At 46.2% G+C, this 25966-nt stretch overlaps 1 protein-coding gene across 1 annotated transcript; it reads left to right on the plus strand.

Moving 5' to 3' along the window:
• The first annotated feature begins 3337 nt into the window (after positions 1-3337).
• Positions 3338-25207, plus strand: Polr2B (RNA polymerase II subunit RpII140). The gene is made up of 14 exons (XM_089573790.1): positions 3338-3442; positions 5210-5433; positions 6485-6597; positions 7088-7307; positions 7948-8106; positions 8357-8718; positions 9154-10476; positions 11988-12082; positions 12175-12296; positions 13645-13863; positions 14636-14857; positions 20298-20458; positions 24333-24528; positions 25083-25207. The coding sequence occupies exons 1-14, from the start codon at positions 3424-3426 to the stop codon at positions 25170-25172; spliced, it is 3525 nt and encodes a 1174-aa protein (XP_089429916.1). The 5' UTR covers positions 3338-3423; the 3' UTR covers positions 25173-25207.
• The last annotated feature ends 759 nt before the right edge of the window (positions 25208-25966 follow it).

Below are 25966 nucleotides of genomic sequence, written 5' to 3' on the forward strand. Positions count from 1 at the left end.
GCCAGAGTTGACGAAATGCTTCTGGCAAGATTTTCGACACGTGCAACCATTACGGTGTTCGAGATTGTCGTTGGTGCTTTGAGCGCCTTATCTCGAAAGCTCTTCGCCGTTAAATTGAGCGCGGCCGTGAGTGGTGGTGATTATCTTGGACTCCGCAAAGTGCAGGTGCTGCTAACGTCTCCACCGAATTGCTCAAATCTTTGTGGGCGCATAGCAGCCGAGCGAAGTTTCTTTTGGGAGGATTTCGTTGCCTTACAACTGAATTTTTATTACAGAAAGGAAGCTTTACAGGCGCACAAAACCCGATACCAAAGAAAAGAAAGAAAGGGAAACACTACTCTCACTTCTACACCAGAGATAGGAAGCCACAGTCAACATGGCCTAAAAACAGACAACCACTGAAGAAAATAAAAGGTAGTGCATCAAACCAACCCCCCGCACAGTGCACTCGTACAGAAGAAGCTACGTAAAAACGCTATCTCCTTATCAAGCACGTTAACCGCAGGTGATGCGACAAACGCGTCCGCTTCTTTTCTGATCAGCCGCCGCAGTGGCTCAGTGGTTATGGTGCTCGGCTGCTGACCCGAAAGACGCGGGTTCGATCCCGGCCGCGGAGGTTGAATTTCTTTGGAAAAGAAATTCAACCAACTCCCTCAGTTTTACTATTTTTTTACTTTTTATGGCTAGGGTTCAAGGCTGTCGCCGCACGCTCCCTCCGCAGTTTTTTTTTTTTTTTGTTCCTTCATGCGGGTTTGTAGGCATGAGCCAGAACAGAAGGCGCTGCGGAAAGCCTTGTGCAGACGACGCGACGCCAAGGCTACGCACAACCTTCTCCCGTCAGTCAGAACGATGCACCAATGGAGTGCCTTTAGCGAAAGTAGCCCCCCTTGACGTCAGCGGGGTGCAGAGTAGTGGGCCGGGCCCGTTTTTGAAGGAAGGAAAGAACGAACGGGCTTTGATTTGAATTTTCGCAGCTTTTCGGGGCGCGCATGGCTCTAGTATTTTGCAGAGGTTATCTTCGATGCCTCATCTAGGCAGTGGGCTTGTTTTTCAAAAATGTCCGGACCTTGGGTGGTATTCATGGGCGTCCGGAGGGGGGGGCAAGGGAAGGCGGCTGCACCCCCCTGGAAAATCACTCACTCGAACCGTGAGTGATGGCCGCACGCCAGGGGCGGTGGTGCGCTCAGCCAAAAGGGTAAAAGCAGCCCCGCTTCGACGCTTGGTCACATCTGCGAAATGCCGCGTCCGGGTGCGCGTCGTTCCGCCGTTTTCAAACCACGCCACCGCCAGCTCTGCTGAAGGACGACCTGTTGCAGACATGCAGCGGCACCGGCGAGCATGTGTTTCGAGCCGTCTTGAGATGGGTGTCTGTTTCTTTGATCTCTAGAGAGATAGCGACACGGAGGCAGACAGTGCACAGGGCACAGGTGGTGGTGGTGGTAGTGGTTTATTTAAAAAAAAATAAAAATAAAAAGTGAAGCAAAAGAGTGTTGCCGGCCGCGGCAATTGCTATCTAATATCTTAAGCACCCGAGCTGCAGCCGGCGGAAACGAAAGGGAAAGGGAGAGAATAGTGAGGAGAAGTATAGAGGGGAGCGACAGCGAGAAAGGACAGGGGAGAGCTTTGTACACTATTTACAAAATACAAAAGTAATCAAGTTCGCGCCGCTCGCGCGCTAAGAGGGCACAGGTCGCTCGCTAGAATCAGGATACGTTCGTACGCCGGCCACCGATGAATTCTTGAGGGGGGAAGGACAAATCAGCCGTGTCCACCCCCGCTTTGTCGGGCTGCTCAGGGGCAAGCGGGCGACGAGTTGGCGCCGCCGCCGCTCGCTGTCTCCTCCGACCCACGGGAGAGCTCAGTGCGGTAGAAGCGCCGCTTTCAGAACCTTCGGCAAAGGGGATTAGCTGCTTTTGTTCACGGCGACGCAGTCTCCAGAGGCGCCCCCACACCAGCGTTCCTTGCGTCTTCTCCGAAAACCAGCGCCTTTGGTCAACGCAGCCCGATGGCGCCTGCCTGGCTCGCCTGCCACCTCTGGCTGGGCCTCAAATCACAACAGCGCCCATGTACTGTGCGTGTCAGTGCATGGTAAAGAGACCCAGGTGGCCGACATTATCCGAAACTCTGTACTACTCCGTCCCTTATAGCCTGAGTCGTTTTGGGGCTCTGAACCCCATAAAAGCACAAAAACAAATTTTCCGACCGAATTAGTTGCGGGTGTCCCTTCCCCTCGGAAGTCGCGCGGCGTTCCTTACACCCCAAAAGTGCGCATTCGTGGATATTGTGGCAAGTAAGCCCTTGCACATGTGCGCGCCTCTGTGTTTGTGTTTCGGTGTTTTTAGTGGCGGGTTGTCAACGAAGGTGAGAACAACAAAGACAGCGGACGAGAAAACGACGAGCGGCGAGCAGTGTGTGTGCGGTTGCTCGACTGTGCGGATGCGCGAGCAAGATGGAGCGAGGTGTATGAAGCTGCGAGCGTGCATTTATCTTGTAAATAAGTTTTCGTTGTATATAGTCATCTTTTGTTTTCAACGTACTCGTTCAACCATTTTTCCAATCAATATATATGATGACTGTGCACTGAGAGCGTGTAATGAAGCACAGAAATGAATTTATCACCCGTGTAACTACGCAATTCGCCCAGAAAAATCCGAGGCGCCTACAGTTGCTGTTCAAGGAAGACTGACTGAGTGACTGTAGTTGCGTGTTTGTGAACATATTGCGCTGTGTGTTGGTCATCAATTCGGGTGAGTCGAGAACCCGTATGCAGTAAGACTGAGCACTTCAAGTATTGATAGTATCTTTTTGCATTTTTATTAATTTTAATTGTTTCTTTGTTGATAAACTCCAATGTATCTCTACAATCCGCGCTTTAATTTGCTGCTTGTAATTTTCTTTCATGTGTGTATTTTACTTATTTTTTATTTATATATAAATAAATAAATTTACTCCGCAAATAGTGCCTTTTCGCTACGAATATACCCCCCCCCCCCCCCCCCTCCGGCGCCAACAACCAATGGGCCCCCCCCTGAAAAAAATTCTGCGGACGCCCTTGGTGGTATTCCCAGCACGTTCTACTCCCGTGACTGCTGATCCTCAGGTCAAGGAACTGGATGAAGCTGGACTGTGGTAATTCAAGGGTAAACCTCAAACCCTCGTCTTTTTCTCTGAAACAATTGAGGAGACACTTGATTGAATATATACGGTAAAACAAATTTCGCGCCTAAAACTTGGTGCTCTAGGGAGCGCCACTGAATGCTCGCTGATAAAAAGATCGACAGCTCTTGACAAAAGGTGGCGGCCTCTATTTAGAACGAGCAATATATGCCAAAGTAGTGAACAAGCCTGCTTATTCCGCGGAAATAGCGGAATGGCGGAATTGCGCTGTTGAGCTGCTCACGTTAAAAGTGTTGCGGCGTCATAATGTATGAGGCAGAAGAAGGTGAGCTTTTTCTGAATTAAATTATTGAGGTCTTTGCGACTCAGACAGGCTCGGGTGCCTATGGACTGTGAGGTTGTAGGGCGAACACCTGTTGTTTGTTCCTTCGGACGAAGTTTGTGTGGAGTCTAAAAGTTGTAATCGGATTCTTCTCGGTGTCAGTTTTGAAAAGTAATATATTTGTATGACTGCTCAAAACAGCTGTGACATAACTTTGATGACCTTTAAACATCACATGAGTGTTGTATTACGTTTACACACTGAGTAAACGCTACGAGTTGTGTGGACGCCAATGTCCGAAAACACCGCTTACATGAAAATATTCGTGTACCTCAAGCGCACATTTAGCTTCTGGCAGTGAATGTTTTTCCTACATCTAGGGAGCGTACTGTAGAGAGACTCAAAATTGTCTTGACAGCTGTTTGATTCCCGCTTCTGAACGGCTCGCTTCTTGCTCCTTCAGTGGCGACTGATGACCGAGTCGAGCCGGCCCGACTGGTAACCAGCGCAACAAAAAAGAAGTAAAAATAGTGCTATGTGCGCTTAGCAAAGTGTTTTCAACTTGACACAGGTCAGGTTCTCGGCAGCGGGCTCGCTTTTGTGATGAATAACCAATCGCAGGAAGATGCAGCGCGCGGAAAGTTGAAAAGAACGCGACCTTTAGTATTACTTCTTTTGCGAACCAACCTCGTAGCCTAATTCTTCTCAGTTGTGGATTCGCTGCCAGTGAACGCTGTAATGTTTTTGTTTTTTTTATAGGGGTTACGGCTGCCATTCTATGCGCGTTTGTTGTTGAAGACACTAGAGAGTTTCCGAAAATTGCGAGGAAGATCAAAGAAAGAAAACGTATCCGCTCGGAACTGCGAATCTTCTTTCTTAGGGAAGTCTTTGTGGATTAGCCTCATGGTCATGTCACCGTACATATCCGTAGAGGTCAATAAAATAATCACTTTGCAGCAACTTTCCTTCATCTTCCATCACTTCTTCACTATCTATTTGATGAAATAAAATGTCATTTCATGATGAGAGCTCCTACTGAAGAATGTGGAGGTCCTGATCGGTGTTAGCTGCAAAGTAGATGTTAATACGGAATAGTGCTATCGCACGTCTACATCTTCGATGTAGCCGAGATTTTATGTTTATTGAAAACTGATTTTTATGTGCACATGAAGAATTCTTTAACCATTTGCATATGTGCCCTCCTCATAATGCCCTTCTGTGTCGGGTATCTGTGCATATGTTTTCCGGCATTATTACATGAAATAGCCTGATTAAGAGTTTCTGCTAAGTCAACCAGACATTTCATATTACAAGCCTTAGCTGCCTATGTGCCATAAAACCCAACACAATTGCGTATTACAAACTGTATGTCATGCCAGCTTGCATAACCTATCTGTCTCTCGTTATTGAGCTTGTGTGTTGTGGTATCCTTGTATGTCATAGTTTAGGGCAGTTTCACATTTGCAGTCACAGCTGCTGGCACATATTTACTAGAGGAAACTAGAGAATTTAGCTCTTCATTTGTATTGTGGTTTGCATTGACAAGACACTGAATTACATTGACACCTGCGAAGTTATCTGCCACAGCATCCCTTATAGCTCTTAAATAGCTTTGGCTAGAGGACTGTCCTCTTCTCATTCCTGTCTTGCTTTTGCCGTGAACTTTTCAGTTTGGAAGCAAGCTTCGTTCGAGCAAATCTGCGTACTCCCGTCATGGTATGTGAATGCTGAAATGGTGCTTTATGCTGTTCTCCCTTTCCTTTTCATCAGATGGATTTGGTGAGGATGAGTCGGAGGAGATCACTCCAGACCTGTGGCAAGAGGCCTGCTGGATTGTCATCAGTGCCTACTTTGATGAGAAGGGCCTGGTGCGGCAGCAGCTGGACTCGTTTGACGAGTTCATCCAGATGTCGGTGCAGCGCATTGTGGAGGACACTCCCCAGATCGACCTGCAGGCTGAGGCCCAGCACACTTCGGGCGAGGTCGAGAATCCGGTACGCCACCTCTTCTGTCTTACTCGGTTGTAACCGTAATAGCTACTTTCTGGAGAAGCAGCACTTCTTTCTTGCCCTGTCTCACTGGTTCGAGTGTCTCACTAAGGCATTAGTAAGTAAATTTACTAGGTGTCATATTCTGTGCATGTGTGGGAACATTCACAAATCTTTTTTCAGAAGTTATAGCGTGGAGGAGCTGTACCTTTACCTGCATGCATACGTATCAGGAGCCAACACTTTTCAGAGGACCAGTATGGGAGTACTGTATTATTATGTATGGGAAAATGGCCCAGTATATTGCTTGAGGAATGTTTCTGTATTAAATAAAAAGAAAATTTAATTGTTTGGTTGGTTTGGTTTATGGGGTTTAACATCCCAAAGCGACTAAGGCTATGAGAGACGCCGTAGTGGAGGGCTCCGGAAATTCGACCACCGGGGGTTCTGCACGTGCACTGACATCGCACAGTACACGGGCCTCTAGAATTTCTCCTCCAAAGAAATTCGACCACCGCGGCCGGGATCGAACCCGTGTCTTTCGGGTCAGCAGCCGAGCACTATAACCACTGAGCCACCGCGGCAGCGAAAATTTAATTGTGAAAGCTTTTCCTATGTCATATGGCATGGAGGACCAAGCACCTAGTCTTTTTGTGCGCTTCTATTGTTGTGATTTGCTCTTTGTGGACTGTTCTTTATTTAACAGTCAGTGCTCTTGAAGAATGTAAATTACATTTAATGATTCCACAAAGTGAATTCATGGGAACGTAGGCTTTAACAATCTAACACTTTAGCAGATTCACTTACCGTCACCGTCACACTGATTGAGAAAGAAGGCTATGAGACAAGCATTTCTTTATTTATTGCTTTCATCTGTAGATGACATAGAAAGTTGCATTAATGATATATGGTTATGGTTCAGTGCATAAGCGTTTTTTCAGTATGAACATCAGATAGGTCATGTTTCATTTCCGCAAACTCAAGCTTCTGAATAAGTTGTTTTGAGAACCCCACTGAACTGACCAGGCTGGCTTTTATTGTCTTTTGCTGATGGCAGCCTCGCTACCTCCTGAAGTTTGAGCAGATCTACTTGTCCAAGCCAACTCATTGGGAAAAGGATGGAGCACCCAGTCCTATGATGCCAAATGAGGCCCGGCTGAGAAACCTGACGTGAGCAGTGCTCTTCTGGCTTTAGCGTCTTGATTTTCAAGCACATACTTAGCCAGCGGTGGTAAACCAAACTGTTTACATTGGTAGCATAGCTCATAGATGTGGTTTGAACTGTAGAGATTGGTCTCACTTTGAGCATTGTCTACATTTTACCACCTTCCTTATGGTTACAACTTAACAAGCTGAAGTTTTGATTGTCACCATTTTATGCATGCCATTGCTTTGAGAGTTCTTGACCAGTTTAGTGTACCAACACCACTTATTGTACTAGCTGAAATTGTAATTACTTTTTGCAAGTGGAACATATTTTCTTCTCAAGTATAAAAGATTTCCACTTCAAATGGCCTTGCTTATCAGTGCTTGATTACTTTCATGTGAATGTCTAACTATTTACCTGCAGAACCTAGTTCTACACAATTTCAAATCACTTTATTATATACCTTTGGCCTCTCTTTTATTTTTCTAACCTCAAGGGATGTTTTCCTTGAAGGTACTCTGCCCCACTTTACGTCGACATCACCAAGACGGTGCTAAAAGAAAATGAGGAAGCCGTGGAGACACAGCACCAAAAGACATTCATTGGCAAGATTCCCATCATGCTTCGCTCCACCTACTGCCTTCTCAACAACCTCACTGACCGTGACTTGAGTGAATTGAACGAGTGCCCCTTGGATCCCGGTGGATACTTCATCATCAACGGTTCAGAGAAAGTGAGCCAAAGAAGAGGGCCTCCACCAAGTTGCACTCTGGTGGCAGATGAACATTGTGATCCTTCTTTTTGTTTAATATTTTTTTACAAAGAAAAAGAAATCTTAAGTCGCCTTCAGTTCATATGAATTTATGCTTGTAAAGTTGATGAAGAAACTGGATTTAAAAATATGAATGTTTAATCGTGGTATATCAATCATGTACAGTCTTTGTCAAAAGTAACCAGGCTGCATCGTTTGCTTCTAGCTTCTGTAGTGGAGCCCTTGTGACTTTCCTAAACATCAAAAGTTGTTGGAAGGTAAGAAGACCCCCAGTCCTTACCTTTAATGACCATTTCAGCTTCAGGGAAGCTGTAAGGGCTCCACTGTACGGGCTAGAAGCAAACCATGCAACCTGGTTACTTTTGACAAAGACTGTGCCTTTTTTCTAGCAGCTTACGTTATTTTATCTTGGTGAAGTTTTTCTCATTTTTAAGCCGGAAGTCAATGAATTCACTGTGTTTAGCTGTTCAATGTCTTGGCCGTTCGTTTTTTCAATACTTTGTTGTCGACATGAATGGGTTTCTGGACCTCTTTTCCGGCGGGTCCAAGGTTTCTTATGGCTGATGCTTAACAGTGGTATTCATATGCTTGTGGCTTGCAGGTTCTCATTGCTCAGGAGAAGATGGCAACTAACACAGTGTATGTGTTCCAAATGAAGGACTCCAAATACGCCTATAAGGCTGAGTGCCGATCATGCCTTGAACACTCATCACGACCTACCAGTACGCTTTGGGTCAACATGTTGGCTAGGGGAGGCCAGGTGAGAATGACCTTCAGCTTGGAAGGCTCGTAATTTATTCTTCTGATACACATTGCCATTTATAAGTGACTGCGTACAGCTGTTTCTGCCAGAAGATTTTGCAAAAATGAGAGCGCAGGCTTGAAGTTTACTTGGTAAAGAGAAGGTGACAGGGCAGCAGCTTGTAGGAATTGTCGTACAATCAATAAAGGGCTTGCCATTAAACTGCGTTGGTTAAATTGCTCGAACATGTGTTCTTGTCTTTATGCAGGGCGTTCGCAAGAGTGCCATTGGCCAGAGAATCATCGCCATCTTGCCCTACATCAAGCAAGAGATCCCCATCATGATTGTATTTCGAGCACTCGGATTTGTGGCCGATCGCGATATTTTAGAGCACATTATTTATGACTTCGAAGACCCCGAGATGATGGAGATGGTCAAGCCTTCCTTGGATGAAGCCTTTGTAATTCAGGAGCAAAACGTAGCGCTGAACTTCATTGGCTCCCGTGGAGCACGACCAGGTGTCACGAAGGAGAAGCGTATCAAGTACTCCAAGGAAATCCTGCAGAAAGAAATGCTTCCACACGTTGGTGTGAGCGACTTTTGCGAGACGAAGAAAGCTTACTACCTTGGGTGAGTCAAGTGTGGCCCTTTGTGGAATTTTAAGTGTTCTCTGCCTTGTGTTCTCGTAGAGCTGACTGGGTTTGGAGTATACTGCAGCTTTTAAAAGGACTCTGTTTTTTAAAAGTACGAGTGGTGTGAAAATTTTAACGCAAGCAGTAGCTTGAATGCCAAAAAGCAATATTGCTGACCAGAGGAGTGCTTTTGGAGAAAGCAAAGCATCTGCCTGCAATACATTTATCATAACCATCCCACACAATATGAAGACTGTCTTTCAAAGAAATGGCCCTTGGTTTGAAATTCTCTTTATTCAAACAACTTCTCACTTCCTAGAGTACAAATATTAAATAATTTTGTTTACTGTAGTTTATCTTATGTCAGTGAGAGAGTAAAATGAATGCTAACAGTGAAGCATTAACATTATATATTCTATGAATGACTGTGCAGGTACATGGTCCATCGACTGCTGCTTGCTGCTCTGGGGCGGAGAGAGCTCGACGATCGTGATCACTACGGCAACAAGCGTCTGGACTTGGCTGGTCCGTTGATGGCGTTCCTGTTCCGTGGGCTTTTCCGCAACCTCACCAAGGAGGTGCGCATGTATGCTCAGAAGTTCATTGACCGTGGCAAAGACTTCAACTTGGAACTGGCCATCAAGACCCGCATCATCACTGATGGCCTTCGCTACTCCCTGGCAACAGGAAACTGGGGCGACCAGAAGAAGGCCCACCAGGCACGTGCCGGAGTGTCTCAGGTGCTCAACCGGCTCACCTACGCCTCAACACTCTCCCACCTTCGACGCGTCAACTCGCCCATTGGTAGAGACGGCAAACTGGCAAAGCCCCGTCAGCTCCACAACACGCTGTGGGGCATGATCTGCCCAGCCGAGACACCAGAGGGCCATGCCGTCGGCCTGGTGAAGAACCTGGCGCTCATGTCTTACATTTCAGTCGGTTCACAACCTTCACCCATTCTGGAGTTCTTGGAGGAATGGAGCATGGAGAACCTGGAAGAGATTGCTCCATCGGCCATCGCGGAGGCAACAAAGATCTTCGTCAACGGATGCTGGGTGGGCATCCACAGGGACCCGGACCAATTGATGAACACTCTCCGCAAACTTCGCCGACAGATGGACATCATTGTGTCAGAAGTGTCCATGGTGCGAGACATCAGGGACCGTGAGATCCGAATCTACACAGATGCCGGCCGCATTTGTCGGCCGTTGCTCATTGTGGAAGATCAGAAACTTCTGCTGAAACGGCGCCATATCGACAACCTCAAGGACCGCGAGTACAATAACTTTAGCTGGCAGGACTTGGTGGCCAGTGGCGTGGTCGAATACATTGACACACTCGAGGAAGAGACTGTCATGCTGTCCATGACCCCCGATGATCTTCAGGACAAGGGACTTGCCTACTGTTCCACCTACACCCACTGTGAGATCCACCCATCCATGATCCTGGGTGTATGTGCCTCGATCATCCCCTTCCCTGACCACAACCAGTCGCCCCGTAACACCTACCAGTCTGCTATGGGTAAGCAGGCTATGGGCATCTACATCACCAACTTTCACGTACGCATGGACACCCTCGCCCATGTGCTGTACTACCCCCACAAACCACTGACCACAACACGTTCGATGGAGTACCTTCGTTTCCGTGAGCTGCCGGCTGGCATCAATTCCATTGTGGCCATCATGTCATACACGGGCTACAACCAGGAGGACTCTATCATTGTGAATGCTTCAGCAGTGGACCGAGGATTCTTCAGGTACAGTTGCTGCTTACAGCATTACTGGCTGGATGATGGTAGAAATGTCTTATATTTGTAGCAAATACAAGCTCATTAAAAAGCATCAAAATCTTGACACCCAAGGTGTAAAAACTTTGATGTTTTTTAATGAGCCTGTGGGGTTCTTCCCTTGATCATAGAGGGCCTTGCTCATGGTCTCTGGATATTTTTGTACATGGGGACCCACTTAGTCCTGTTCTGCTTCCTAGGTGAGGTGCACCTGTGTTTTTTTGTGTGGCAGTGCTCACCATCGTTAGTTATTTTTTGTCTGTCGTTGATCTTTCTGTAGTGCCCGAGCTGGTAGACCTCAAGTTAGAAGGTTTCACCTTTCCTAAAGCAGAGAAACTGGCTTTGATCTTGTCTGCCGAGTTTGATGAACAGGCTTAGGGAACGGATTGCTAGCTACACCATGCATTTTTGTTGCTTGACAACTGAAGTGTTTAGCTGGTTCCATGCACTGCACAGACTGACAGCCACGAAAGCTGAGCCCAGTCTGTAGTGCTTTGAATTAGTACCCTCTGTTATGACTGCCTTTTAGTAATATAACTTCAGTCTGTGCGGAATTGAATTATGTCACTTGGAGCACATCTACGAATTCTTTAAAAGGTAGGAAAGATTAGGGCAAGTGAAGGATTACGTGCTTCTGCTTTTTAATTAGTGACAAAACAATCGAAAGGTGCAGTCTGCAGATCCAGCCTGCAGAGCACTGCATGAAATAAGTAGAACAGGATATGTATTGATGATCTTTGTTAGCAAGCTTAGTACTGGATTTCATCTTTGTACCCACACATCCACAATAAGTGTGGCAAGTTTTAAGGAGTAGCTTGAAAATGTCATATTACAAAGTATTGAGATATGGGAATCTCATTGAGAGTTGATGGGGTCCTGTTACATGGGCTATCAAAGTTGTTAAATTTGTTGATTGGGAAGGGGCATCTCTTGTGGAATTGTCATTTACCGGAAGTTTTTAGAGACAATCAGTATTGCCAGATTATGATTGATCATAAATTGATTGCCCCTCATCACCTCGGAGGCAGGGACTGAAAAAGTCATAGTAAATGAAGACAAGATTTTCAAAACAAGGGTGTAGGTCTCCTGCTGTGTGTAGGACAGCTATAGTATTTGACTGAAACATTCAGTAGCCTATGATAACAGTTGGGCCTGTTTCTTGTATTCAAAACACGCTTTGGGCCTCTTTAAGGATGTGAAATAACTTTTTCAGCCACTTCGAAAATCATATAGCTATGACAGGACCGTTCATGGAGCTTACAGAGTTTAGCTTAAGTGGGAAGTTTGGCCTTGTAAGCAAATGTTTATATGTTATCTGTGGATAAGGAGATATCAGCATTTGTCACAATGTCTGTGCGGTAAGCAGAAGCTAGGATAAGTGGTAATGAAATGTAACTTGTATACTGAGGTGCATTACTACATCACTCATACAGGCTTGGTACAGCAAAAATTTTGCAGCAGTACATGCTTTCTTTTCACAGGTCGGTGTTTTACCGGTCATACAAGGATTCTGAATGTAAGAGGGTTGGTGACCAGGAAGAACAATTTGAGAAGCCAACACGAGAGACCTGCCAAGGTAGGGCAATCTAGAGCTGGGCTGAAGTGCAGTGATGCTTTAGTGACTGGCACCAGTGTATGGGATAACATATATGGTGTAACTGTTTTCAGGAATGCGAAATGCAATCTATGACAAGCTGGATGACGATGGCATCATAGCACCAGGTACCAGGGTGTCTGGAGATGATGTCATCATTGGGAAGACCATCACATTGCCCGAAAATGATGATGACGTAAGCGGGTTTATCTTTTTGGTGCAGTAAGGAATCTTCAAACCTCTAAAAAAAAAACAAATTGAGGTTATGTCAGCCTTTCTCGCAAATTTACGCATTGAGAATGTGTGTGGTGTTATAAGACTGTCATAATGTTGGTTTCACATTTACAGAAAATCTGGGAATTTGGGTGGCTCTTTCAGTGTTAGTGCTGCACTTAAAAGTGCATAGAAAGTGAAAAACCTTTGCCAGGAAGATATTTTTTTTTTTGAGCTGTGAATGTTTGAGAAAGCTATTGTCTTTTTTTTTTTTTTCTAACTGGGTGGCTGTACACAAGTTGATGGTAATGAATGCTTGCTCCCTTCATTCAAAGTCTTCCAGTTTGGCAAATTCCCCCCAAGACCAACCGGACTAGCAAGTAATATGTGGCCACCTGTAAATACACCTGCAAATATTTTTCTTCCCTCTGGAGAGGATCGCGAGAAGACTGATGTGATCACTTTGACTAGCTCTTAGTTCTGTGGATTGCTGGAGAAAAAACAGAAGTAACAGCGCTTGCAGTTATTTAAAGGGGCTGCGAAACACTGCCTGGGGGAATACCGGCTATACTTCAGGTGGGTTCTTTATGTCACACAGATGCTGACTTAAAAAGAATTACAGGAATCGATGCACAGGAACGGGAGTTATTCAGTGAAGAAATTTCAAAATACAAGCAAACAAAACGCTGCCCTCAACTCGATTTTGGCGGGGCTTCCCACTCCTATTTCGCTCTCCCAATGACGGCACCTGGCGCAACCAATCAAAACAGCCAGCCAGAGCACGTCGCGGAAGTTAGTACTCCATGGTTGCCTGCTCTCTGTAACGCGTTCTTGCTGAGACTGGCAGCGTTGTTTCCATGCCAGAGCGCCCCTGGTGGTGTATATTTATTTCACTTGCTTTGCAGGGCTTTTATCTAAGACAAGCAAGTTGTTTTTGTTGATCTAATATAAAACGCAGACAGGTGACAAAATGTGTCTCTATTTATTCACACAATTTGCAGTATATTTACTGTTTGTCCGGTCACCAAGCTCGCGCCAGGTGATGTCATATCCGCTGCTAAAAACCCGCCACTGTGTGGCGACACCATCAGAGCCATGAAGTTGTTTTTGGGAGGACATTAAAATATTAAAAAACGGAATGTATGCGGTATTACCGACGCTAATAGCACCATTATAACTCACTGTATGCAATCAACAGGCAAAACAGTTAACTAAGATTGTGTTTCTGGGCCCCTTTAATGTAGGCAGTGTTGTGTAGCACAGTACTATACAGTAGCTGGCATCTGATGTGGCAACTTACCTGGCCAAACTCCCATTTTTCGCATTTCCAGCTGGAGAGCACCAACAGGCGGTTCACCAAGCGTGACGCCAGCACATTCTTGCGCAACAGTGAGACGGGCATCGTGGACCAGGTGATGCTGACCGTCAACGCAGAGGGCTACAAGTTCTGCAAGATTCGAGTGCGCTCAGTGCGAATCCCCCAGATCGGTGACAAGTTTGCCAGTCGACACGGCCAGAAAGGCACCTGCGGGATCACCTATCGGCAAGAGGTGGGCCCCTGTTGCAACCCTGTAGAACCTTTGACCCTGATAATAGCAGTAGAGGGGAGTGTAGGAAAGTGAAGATCTGTGTCCACTCTTTCTCATTCTTTGCATTACCGTTAGCTTAACTTACAGGAAACCATCAGAACTAGCCAGACTTCGACAGTGAGGTAGAGCTTACAGACGTGGTTTGCGACTTTGCTTAATGACTAGGGGATGCCTGTGGTCAGAAAAGTTTGTTGCCATGGTTGTATTTATATGCCAGCCTTGCTTTGGTTTGTTTATGAAGAAATTTGTTTTAGATTTTAGCTGCCTTACTATTTACGCAAGACATATAATGAAAGATCAGGTGTGTATGTATTTCTTTATTGTCTGGCTTTAAAAGATGTGCTGGCAGCAGTCAATGTGATAAGTTTTCATTTGAAGTTTGTATGGCGGGCTTACGTGCATGGATGTGCTGCATTGTTTGTTTTTTATCAGAAGTATTGTGATTGTGAAATTGATGCTCACAGGTCAAGGTTATTGTCATCATTATCATCACCAACAGTTCGGTTCCACTGCTGGCCAAAAGCCACTTCCAGTGTCTTCTATTTGTTCCTTTTTGCATCAGTCATGGCCTTTATGTCATTAAATATAAAATTCGTGATACTGCAAGATACATTTGCTTCTGTCCAAGTTTGCACGCTGTCATGAGGCATGGTTTATCTTGTTTGCAGTCGCCCCATTCACTTTACATGGACCTGTATTTCAGGCATGTTTATGGCCGGCTCTCTTGTTTCAGGACATGCCCTTTACAGCTGAGGGACTGACACCAGACATCATCATCAACCCCCATGCCATCCCATCCCGTATGACCATTGGCCATCTTATCGAGTGCCTGCAGGGCAAGGTGTCGGCCAACAAGGGTGAAATTGGTGACGCCACACCTTTCAACGATTCGGTCAACGTGCAGAAGATCTCCAACCTGCTCCAAGAGTACGGCTACCACCTCCGAGGAAATGAGGTGAGAGGGCATATGTGCTTGATACAACATTTTTCATTGCACGCACTTGTTTTGACGCCTTGACCTGAGAACCCCAGGTGGTCGAAATTTCCGGAGCCCTCCACTACGGCGTCTCTCATAGCCTTAGTTGCTTTGGGACGTTAAAACCCCATAAACCAACCAACCTAACCTTTCAAAATCTGTGTGACTTAGTGAGCCAGCACAGCTGAGCTATATGCAAAATATCATCTAGCTGACACTGAGTATGCTAAAGAAGCAAGTTTATCCTCTCGAGAACAAATGCTACAGTGTTGTGGGCACAACTAAATCGTCACGCACTTACACTATAGAACGTATGGTGATCTCATGACCTGCATTTACTTTATTGAAGTTATATTGAAAGAGCGTCTATACATTTGTTTTATTACCCTGCTTCCAAAAGGGATTGATTGGCAGGCTGCATCCATGTACGAGTGCGGTGCATGTCTTTGACCTCACAATATCACAGACAAATAAATGTTTTGCTTTGAATCTCGCTTTCTTTGCCAACTAGTTCAGGCAGGCTCTGTTGCATGTTTATTGGAGGCAGCTGTAAATTCTGTAGGCAAGTTACTGGTTCATTTGTGTTTAGTTTTTGTACGGCGGTGCCATTTGATGTGCGAAATTGTATAATGCTCTGTTTAGCATCATTACATGTCAGAATGCTGAGAAAGAACTAAGTGCAGCATTTTTAAACTAAAACAGCAACAGCAACCTGCTGTCTTTTCAGACATCGGACTTTGCCCCTAAAAGATATTCAAGCCGGTTGAGGTCCGCAGATCAAATTGTGTCATGAAGTGATGATGTAAAATTGAAGAGATCTTGTTTTGCGTAGTCACAACCAGGCATCGTATCACTGGTTAACAAAGGAAATCAAATTTTATTTTGCCACTCAGAATTACTGAGCAAGATGAAGCAACATTTTGCAGCAGAAGTTTGGTGCCAAGGGCGTCCGCAGAATTTTTTGCAGGGGGGGGCCCCATTGGTTGTTGGCGCCGGAGGGGGGGGGGGTATGTTCGTAGCAAAAAGGCACTATTTGCGGAGTAAATTTATTTATTTATATACAAATAAAATAAATAAGTAAAATACACACATGAAAGAAAAATTACAAACAGCAAATTAAAGCGAGGCTAGGAGAGATACATTGGAGTTTATCAACGAAGAAACAATTAAAATTAATAAAAATGCAAAAAGATACTATCACTTCGTGGAGAAGAGTGCTCAGTCTTGCTGCATACGGGTTCTCGACACACCCGGATTGATGACCAGCACACAGCACAATATGTTCACAAACACGCAACGACAGTCACTCAGTCAGTCTTCCTTGAACAGAAACTGTAGACGCCTCGGATTTTTCTGGGCGAATTGCGTGATGACACTGGTGATAAATTCATTTCTGTGCTTCATTACACGCTCTCGGTGCACACTCATCATACAAAGGCCGTCCAGTCTGTCGTTTGTCATCGTTGAGCGTAGCCACGTTTTCACTCTCCTCATTGTACTGAAGGAGCGTTCGACCGTACAGGTAGTAACTGGCAAAGCCAGAGCCACCTCAATGGCTTTTGCAACACCAGGGAAGAATGTCTTGGCCTGATGTAGAAGCTCGCAGTAAGTTATTTCTGATGGGTCCCCAGTTTTGTTGCACCACATCTCGTACCAAGAGATGGCCTCTTCCTTGAAGTTGTCGATGCCGTAAAAGCACTGGAGTTCTTCGGCGAGAACAGCGAACTCAACACGGCTCAAGTGCTTCATTTTTGATGGATGCAGCTGGAGAAGTTTGAAGCTCCTCTCATTGCTTTCAGAAAAGCGCCGAGCTAAAGAAGCAGTGAGGGAGTCCAAGTACGGCACATATATTGCCACACGGTAGTATTCCTCTGGCGACTGAATCCCGTAGTTGTCTCGGTGGGCCTGACGAGAGACTTGTCTTGGTACAGATATCACCACATTTAAGTGATTGGCTGCCTCCCTTGCTGCATTCATGATGTTAGAGAACTCCTCTACAGCGTTTGTCCGGTGGCCGCGAAAAATACGTTGTAGCTCAGTGATGTGGCCATGCACAGAATGGAAGTCCATGGATACACCTTGCAGAATGTTCGTAGCTGGTTCGAGCCGAGCGCTGTACTTCGCTACAATATGCAAGCAGACGATGAAAGATGAGCTTGTTGTTGCGCAGTAGAGGATGTGAGCTCGTTGTCTAGTTGCAGCGTTCGAGCATGATTCCGTGGACGCGAGCTGCTCGAGTGCTTCGACTATGGCCACGTAATGCTGAGAGAAGATCCTAATAGACTTGTACTTTGCAGACCATCTTGTCTCACACAGCATCGGAATGTTGGGCACCAATTTTCTCCGGAGCACGCTCTCGCGGAAGAAGTTTATGGTTTGTTTGATTATCCCAATTGTGTTTCGAATTTCAGAGACGTCGTTCAAATCGTTGATGACGAGATTTAGTTTGTGACTTGCACAGTGGAAAAATAGTGCCTTCGGGAACTGTTTTTGTATAATTTTGTTCACTCCAGCTTCTTTTCCAGCCATTGTAGAGCATCCATCGTACCCCTGTCCAACGAGGTTCGAAAGAATCAGTCCGACATTCGTCAAAAGCTTCAAGATTGCCGCGGCGATGCAAGCGGAGTTTAATTGCTCCAGCTCTACAAATCCCAAAAACTGCTCTCGAACGCACACTTCGACTTCCGCCTTGTCAATAAAGCGAACGCCTATAGACATCTGCTCTTTTCCTGAAATATCTGCAGTTTCGTCAGCAAGAACGGAAAAAGCAAACGCTTTGTTAGTTTCGGTAACTATCTGCTCTCTCAGGATGTCGCCACAGATTGTGATGATCTCGTTCTGGACGCGGACAGAAGTGTACTTGGCATTGCCAGCAGAAGAAGCGAAGTGCTCCTGAAGTAGAGTATCTCCAGCTTCTACACGAAAGTCAAGCAGATCATTGAAGACTCCACTATCGGACTGCTTGCCGCGAATCGGCAAGTCATGCGTCGCGCAAAAGACAATGGTGGAAACTATTGGAAATAGTTTCCCACGGTTCCTTTCAACTTGCGCGTGCAGTGCTCTGTTCAGCTGCTGTACAACGGGTAGCTGCTTGCCTTTCATCACATCCATAAAGTTCTGTGAGGCCGTCATTGCCTCCTGGTGCCATTGGGATTTTACGTGATCCCTGCACGCCTCGTGCATTTTTCTGTAGTTACTGAAAGCGCGCACGATAAAACTACCTTGAGTACCCCGGTGAACACGCGGAGGAAAAATGACGCAAAAACGACAAAAGGCGCCTTTCGCTGTCGCTGAGTACGCAAGCCAGGGGGCGTAATCTCCCAGCCACTGATGTCGAAAAGGCCTCTTTCCAGGTGTTACATCCTTCTTAAAATCATATGTGACATTTGGCGACCATGGCTTAGTAAGAAGACGTAACTTCGAAAAGTCCGGTATGCCAGTGAGTTTAGCTTTGCCTAGAAACTCTCCTAAGTCATATTCTTGAGGCAAGTTATTTGTTTTCTTGATGTTGTCTCCGGACTTCGATCCCAAGCAAGGAGAAAGGGAATCGTTTCGGCTTACTGCGTGACCGGAGCTCGCTGGTGGAGTTCCTTCCATGGAGACGACGACGCCGGCTACTGTCCGGTGATGAAAGGTTGCATCGCTCTGGTCAAATCCGGACTTGAATCCCAAGAAAGGAGAAATGGAATCATCTCGGCCTGCTGCATCACCTGAACTCACTGTTGACAGAGTTCCTTCCATGGAGTCGACGACATCAGCTACTGTCCGGTGATAAAAGCTTGCATCACTCTGTTCAAATGCTACACCGTTGTCACATGTCACACCAGAATCTGCAGGGGCGCATTTGGATAATGCTTCGTCAGACAACCGCTGACGCTTGAAGAAGCGTCGAATATCCATCATTCGGAACCGCGCGAGACAAAGCTGGCTATGGAGTTCCTCGGGGTTGGTAGTGTTAAAAATATATACACATTGATTGGAAAAACGGTTGAATGCGTACGTTGAAAACAAAAAATGACTATGTATGCAGCGAAAACTTATTTACAAGATAAATGCACGCTCGCAGCTTCATACACCTCGCTCCATCTTGCTCGCGCAACAGCACAGTCGAGTATTTGCACACACACTACTCGCCGCTCGTCGTTTTCTCGTCCGCTGTCTTGGTTGTTCTCAGCTTCGTTGACAACCGGCCACTAAAAACACCGAAGCACAAACAAAGAGGCGCGCACACGCAAGGAACGCCGCGCGACTTCCGAGGGGAAGGGACACTCGCCACTCCGGTCGGATAATTTGTTTTGTGTGTTTTTATGAGGTTCAGAGCCCCAAAACGACTCAGGCTATGAGGGACGGACGGTCTCTTTGCCATGCACTGACATCGCACAGTACATGGGCGCTGTTGGGATTTGAGGCCCAGCCAGAGGTGACAGGCGAGCCAGGCAGGCGCCATCGGGCTGCCTTGACCAAAGGCGCTGGTTTCCGGAGAAGACGCAAGGAACGCTGGTGTGGGGGCGCCTCTGGAGACTGCGTCGCCGTGAACAAAAGCAGCTAATCCCCTTTGCCGAAAATTCTGAAAGCGGCGCTTGTACCGAACTGCGCTCTCCCGTGGATCGGAGGAGACAGCGAGCGGCGGCGGCGCCAACTCATCGCCCGCTTGCCCCTGAGCAGTCCGACAAAGCGGGGATGGACACGGCTGATTTGTCCCTCCCTCCTGAAGAATTCATCGGTGGCCGGGGTGTGCACTGTCTGCCTCCGTGTCGCTATCTCTCTAGAGATCAAAGAAACAGGCACACATCTCAAGACGGCTCGAAACACATGCTCGCCGGTGCCGCTGTATGTCTGCAACGACGCGTCCCCGGACGCGGCACTTTGCAGATGTGACCCAAAGCGTGGAAGCAGGGCCGCTTTTACTCTTTTGGCTGAGCGCACCGCCGCCCCTGACGTGCGGCCATCACTCACGATTCGAGTGAGTGATTTTCCAGGGGGGTGCAGCCGCCCCCCCTTGCCCCTCCCTCCGGACGCCCATGTTTGGTGCTATTATAGCGTCTGATAGTGATTTGCTTTTACTGCCTGAATTTTGTCAATGTCTGATTTATATTGCACCTCCTTACTATTGTTTCCATGCAGCTGAGTCTTTCGACTGATTCGGTAAAATCCGTGAAATGCTCTGTAGAGTTTGTAACATAATCATTGTGGTGTGGAGTACTTTGTACATAATGTTTTCATTGTGTCAATACCACTCCCTTTGACTCTCATGTTAGCTTGAGAGCATTATTCTTACTTGTTCATATTGTTTTTATTTGCTGTGCATGCACTACAATGAGTAGACACGGATGCTAGCATGCACGGTGTAAGCACAGTCTACTAGTTGTTGCAGTGTACTAATTGCAGGACTGAACCAGTTTGCCGGATATTTGCACAGGTGATGTTCAACGGGCACACTGGTCGAAAAGTCAATGCCCAGATCTTCTTGGGGCCCACCTACTACCAGCGGTTGAAGCACATGGTGGATGACAAGATCCACTCCCGAGCTCGAGGTCCCGTCCAGATTCTTGTCCGGCAGCCTATGGAAGGCAGGGCCAGGTAAACTGTGGTAACATTTACTTGCAAAGTTTTTAAAAAATAGTAATTACTTCACATCAGCAGCCAAATGCTAAGATAAGAGGTGCCATTCTGAACGTTTTGAAGACTGAATACAGTTCAACCTCGATATACCTATTGAGCGCGGACACCATTATTGGCTCTATCAAACTGTTCCTAGATATTTTTAACAAACACATTCAGTTCTTACTTTATTAGTTACTCTTATTACCTATTCTTAAAATATATTAATTATTTATCAGAAATGTATATCATATATATAAATATCAAATACAAATGTGATTGGCCATAAAACGTTTGCATATATACTACCAAACTCTCCAGTGCCAGTCTGTGTCCGCTCGGGGGACGGGGCAAGCCTTGCTTCGCTACACAAGTGATCTGATGGTGCTGCATGCCTTTGCATCAGGATTCCCACTTTATCTAACATTTGCCGATAGCGCCACAAAAGCTATAGCAGTGTGAGCAGTTGGTAGCCAGGCGGTCGGCACCTGTTTGCTCCCCCACTTGGTAGTGCCCCGGGCTCGCGTCGACTGTTATGGAGGTGGCGCAAACAGAGGTAGCTTTCATTCTGGTGTCCCATTTTTCATGTGACACTACTGTAATGCGGGGAAACCACCCTACTTGTGGTTTGACCTGCCGTTGATGGCGCTTTGCGGAGAGGCCAACACAACTGGAGTCTGGTGCTCGGTTTTTGACGGCCTCCAAAATTGCCGCGACTAGCGTGGAAGCAGCTCTGATGCTTTGGATAAAGTCTCTCCTGGTTGCTGCCCTTTTACTGACTAAATTATGCTCTTCCTGTGTTGTGTTTGCGCTGCTGATACATATAAATTATGCTTCTTGCGCATAGGTTTCTGGTGAAATTTGCTATTAATAATTTGGGCTATATCGAACTATCTTACAATTATTTGTATGTTCGCTATAACGAGTTTTGACTGTATAATGTAATTAAAATTAGTGAGGTGACACTCTTGAACAGAAAAAAAATACCAAGTTGTGGCTTCAAAATCAGCAAACTGCAGAGTAGATGCTGTCAGTATGTTAGGTTATTGAGTCATGGGGAAATGCAGCTATTGGAGCTGTGGTAGAACTGCAGCAGGGATGCCAGGCATAATGCTTTGTAATCTTTTTGTGTAGCATGGAGTACTGACCTTGCTAGCCTCTGCAAGCGCTTGCGCTCAGCCTTGGCAGTGAGATTGACTCCTTCTCCTCGTCCCCTGCTGTATCTAGAACAATGGTGTGGACCGTGAGTGACGAGCAAAACAGAAGCGGGCACTGGTGATTGCAGGCAGAACATGTTTGCACTGTAATACCTCAATAATTCGAACTTGGTTAATTTTAAATCTCAGATTATTCGAAGAATTTCTTCAGTACTGTAATTTCTAATGTAAATTTTGCCGGATAATTTTAACCGGCAGCCTGCACCCGACTGGTCAATTAGAAGATCTGTGGTGTTTTGCAAGAATGCCCAATCCCGACTTTAAAGGGAGACTGAAGCACTTTTTTTGAAAATCAGGCTGTCAGCGGCGTCCTATAGTTTTTCATGCTGTATACTGGAATATCGCATCGAAATAAGGCAAAGACAAGAGCGAATTGCCTTTTTTAGCCGAAATATGCGGCCTGTGCCGCGGGGCACGCCGCGCGGCGCGCCGCCGCCCGTGATTGGTCAAGAGAGGTCGCGACGTCACTTTGAGGACTGGAGAAGCTGCCGATGCGGATCCGGCGCTGCGTTGAGGGCAGATCGCAGCTTTCCGTGCCATTGTAAAAGCAATAGCGGCGACTATTTTTTTTTTATTGACCTCCGAAGAAAAGGATACTACAGTTTGCTCATTCCATGTATCGCCTGAAACCAAAAAAGACGCAAGCAAAAAATTCTACGCATAGCACAAGCATACGCCAGCGTCAAAGATGCGATGCAGACCATGCGTAAAAGGTGCCAGCACAACCTCGGTTCGTATTCTCGGAAAGGAAGGGGTGCGAACAATACTCAAGTCAATTACCACCACCGGACGCCTCCTGGCTCGCCCGGAAGAGCGTCATCCTAAAGAAAAGGCCCAAAGCACTGTGTACAAAACATCCTGTTCTCAGTAGCCGGCGTAGGTTGGGGCAAGAAAGTATTTCAAGGAAACGATGAAGGAGCACAAAGTTGATGTCAAAATTAGCGAAGCGCAGTGGCCAAGCACTGCGAGGCATGTGACCACAGTATAGTGACGCAATCATTGTGCGCTGGAAACCAAGCCAAATACGCGCACAAGGTTGCTGCTTCCCTCGTGGCGCGTTCAGCAGATGCCAGAAAATATTAATCGCTGCCTCAGAAACGTTCGCCCTTCCTAGATTTGAAGTTTAGGTTCAGTGAAGTAGTTGCCAACTATACATGTATGTGTGTTTAAAAGCCAAACTAGCTGCAACTCGCCCGCTGCCACAACTTGATGAAGAAACCGAGTAAGGTTGCGGTGTTTTTTTGCAAAAACTCGGTTGGCATTCATTTCTCTCATAAATTTGCATCCGAAATCAACGTCGAACGCTTTCATTTTAATCGCTTAGCTACGATTAAACGAGATGCCGCATATGAAGAGCTTCGATGCTTGCTTGCTTTGCTTTATTGTGCTTTGCTCTGCTTGCCTGGTTGCTTACTTGCTTGGACACGTCGAACCGAGTATAAAATCACTAACCGAGCCTTGCTGAGTGCGCCTCAGGTGGTCTAGCCATCACCTAAGCTTAGGAGAGTGACACATGCTTAAGCCTCTATAAGGTTTCTTTAGGGGCTAAGTGAGCATGTTTCTACTTTTAAAAGAGGCGCTTCTTCGGAATGGTGACACGCCTCTCATGCGCGAGAAAATCGAAGGAACTGTGTCATGGTTCAGCCGTGCCTTTTTGACACAAATCTCCAGAGGTCACATTAGGGACAAGCTCTGCATGTAGCCGCTCTTACGAAAGTGCTTCGAGAAGAGTAGGCTTGCTTTGGTCAGCTTGAATTCTTCGTCACAGCAGTGAGCACTTGCGCTGCGAGCTTATGATCTTGCAAAAAACAGTGGAAGACGACACAGTCTCGGCCGTATTTGTTCATGGACACGAACGCAGAGTAGTACCTCGTGTTGAATCTGATTCTCAAGGTCGGCTGACACGCTTTGTACGTCACAACGCACGCAGCACGAGAAACAACGCGCGCTGAAAGCTGGCTCGGGTGCGCCGATGTATCCCCGGCTCCTCAACGTGACGTCACGTTGGCCGACATGGACGAGGTTTCCCTCTTCGCTGTTTTCCTCTCCTGCGCTCGCGCGGGGCGCGGGAGATTTGAACATCGCGTTTTTAATTGGTGATTGCGCCACTGTTTTAGCCAAAATCGAAAAAATAATTTCACAGACGTGATCAGCAATGACACTACTTCAAAACCCTAAAAAATTAGCTGATTGGAAAACCGCCTCAGTATCCCTTTAAGTAATGACAAAGTTCGTCCAACAAAGGAAGCAACTTCCTGCAATGACACTTTTTGCTTGGACCGCATTTTTTTGCTATGCTCGATTAATTTGAAGCCCCACTTAATTTGAATACCTCTTGTGGTCTAAGTGACTTTGAATTAACAAGGTTTTACTGTACTTTACTAGTATTCTGGTTTGCTGGGTTGCTGTGGTTCGTACAGATGCCTTTGAGCATTGTGTGGAGTGTTTTGGTTGGCCCGCACTGAAGTTCATGTAATGCTGTAAATGTTGAGTAGATTATCAAGCTTCGGATGGCTGTCCTGTATCCTACCCTCCTTTGTCGATGGCATTACCTTGCTGCAGTGGCAGTCACGTCTTTATTTCCAGTAGAGTTTGCCTTTGGCTTAGCATTGCAACCTGCGTAACTTGGTGTGCAGGGACGGCGGCCTGCGTTTTGGCGAGATGGAGCGCGACTGCCAGATCTCGCACGGAGCAGCCCAGTTCCTGCGGGAGCGGCTGTTTGAGGTGTCTGACCCATACCGGGCGCACATCTGCAACCTGTGCGGCCTGTTGGCCATCGCCAACCTGCGCAACAACACCTTCGAGTGCAAGGGCTGCCGCAACAAGACACAAGTATGAATGATGACAGTTTGCATTTTTTTTTCAGTTTGGAGGTGAAGTGATCCGACAGGGTTTACTGTGGAAGATGGAGTCTTGCATTTCAGTGCTGAATCCACAGTTGTAAACTGAAGACTTTCGTGCTTTAGCCTACAAATGCTTATTGTTTACCTTCGTGTATGTGTGCTAGGATATCTTTTTGTTCAAACAACATGGTTTTGGAATAGTCATTCAACACATAGGTTTTGATGTTGCATTTGCTCTGTTTTAATCATAAGATAAGGTGGTCGCGACCACACTTAAGGAATGAAAGGAAACGATCAGAGATTTTTCTTGCAAATAAACAGTTTTCCCAAATGCTCTCTGCCATCTTGCCACCAAATGTGCTCCATTTTATTCACTCTTTTGTTCATCTGAATTTCATCAAATTTGGACTAAGCGTCCTTGTGGCGTTTGAATTAATTAGGTTTTTTTCTATACGTTGTTGTGTGATCAAGCAGATCATCTGTGCTTCCTGCTTATTTTACTCTTCCTTCGATTAACATAATTTTTCATTGCTTGCCTTTCAGATATCTCAGATCCGGCTGCCGTATGCCTGTAAACTGCTGTTCCAGGAGCTCATGTCCATGTCCATAGCACCTCGTATGATGGTTCTGTAAATTCTGACTGATTAAAAGGGCTTTTAAATGTGTAAGGCTTGTCTCAAATTTTACTGCTTCAGTGTTCTTATTCTTAGTATTATGTATGTTCAGTGAGTTGAGGTGCACCTAGTTTATATGAGCTGTTGCACTTAATACCACAGTCCAACACATGCAAGACAGCACACAACAGCACTACTAATTCATACACCATGTACAATGGTTCATATGCACATAGAGAATGCGCAGCTCCAGATTCAAGTCACTCTTAAATGCATCAACAAATCAGTTACAGAACTCATCCTGGGATCACCTCCAGTCAGAAAACACATCAGTTACACTTTGCGGGAAGCATACATGTTCATAACATGCAACATGTACGACTCAACACTGCACTCTTGGCAAACCATACATTGTAACCGTGACAGTAAAGCTGCTGCTGCCTTGTCCACAACAAACAACTCTTAATGGATGACTGCATGCATGTTGGACCGCAGAAAACCGAAAACTGAGCGAGTTGGGGCATCATTGAAAAACTAAAAACAGCGCAGTGAAGAAGGACAAGTGCTGTCCTTCTTTCTTGTCCGTCGCCGCGCCACTGTTTTTAGTTCTTCACGCATTTGGACCAAGCTAGCAGCTGCAAACGGCAAGAGGCACTGGTAAGGTATGGCTAGAATCAACATTACATAAATGCACACTGCGGTCCCCTCAGCTCCCAGTGTCGCACCAAGCCCAAACAGCTGATGTGCATTTAGGAGGGGTGCGCACACCCGCGCACGTACTTTGTATTTGTTCATTTTGTAGCTATTGCCAAC

Source organism: Amblyomma mixtum, chromosome 2, assembly GCF_055824585.1.
Source record: "Amblyomma mixtum isolate Tamu chromosome 2, ASM5582458v1, whole genome shotgun sequence".
Classification (NCBI taxonomy): Eukaryota; Metazoa; Arthropoda; class Arachnida; order Ixodida; family Ixodidae; genus Amblyomma; species Amblyomma mixtum.

Coding starts and splice junctions, on each gene's coding strand:
- Polr2B (XM_089573790.1), top strand. Junction 5,434..6,484: donor CGGGCGAGGTCGAGAATCCG/GTACGCCACCTC, acceptor TGCTGATGGCAG/CCTCGCTACCTCCTGAAGTT. Junction 24,529..25,082: donor GCTGCCGCAACAAGACACAA/GTATGAATGATG, acceptor CTTGCCTTTCAG/ATATCTCAGATCCGGCTGCC.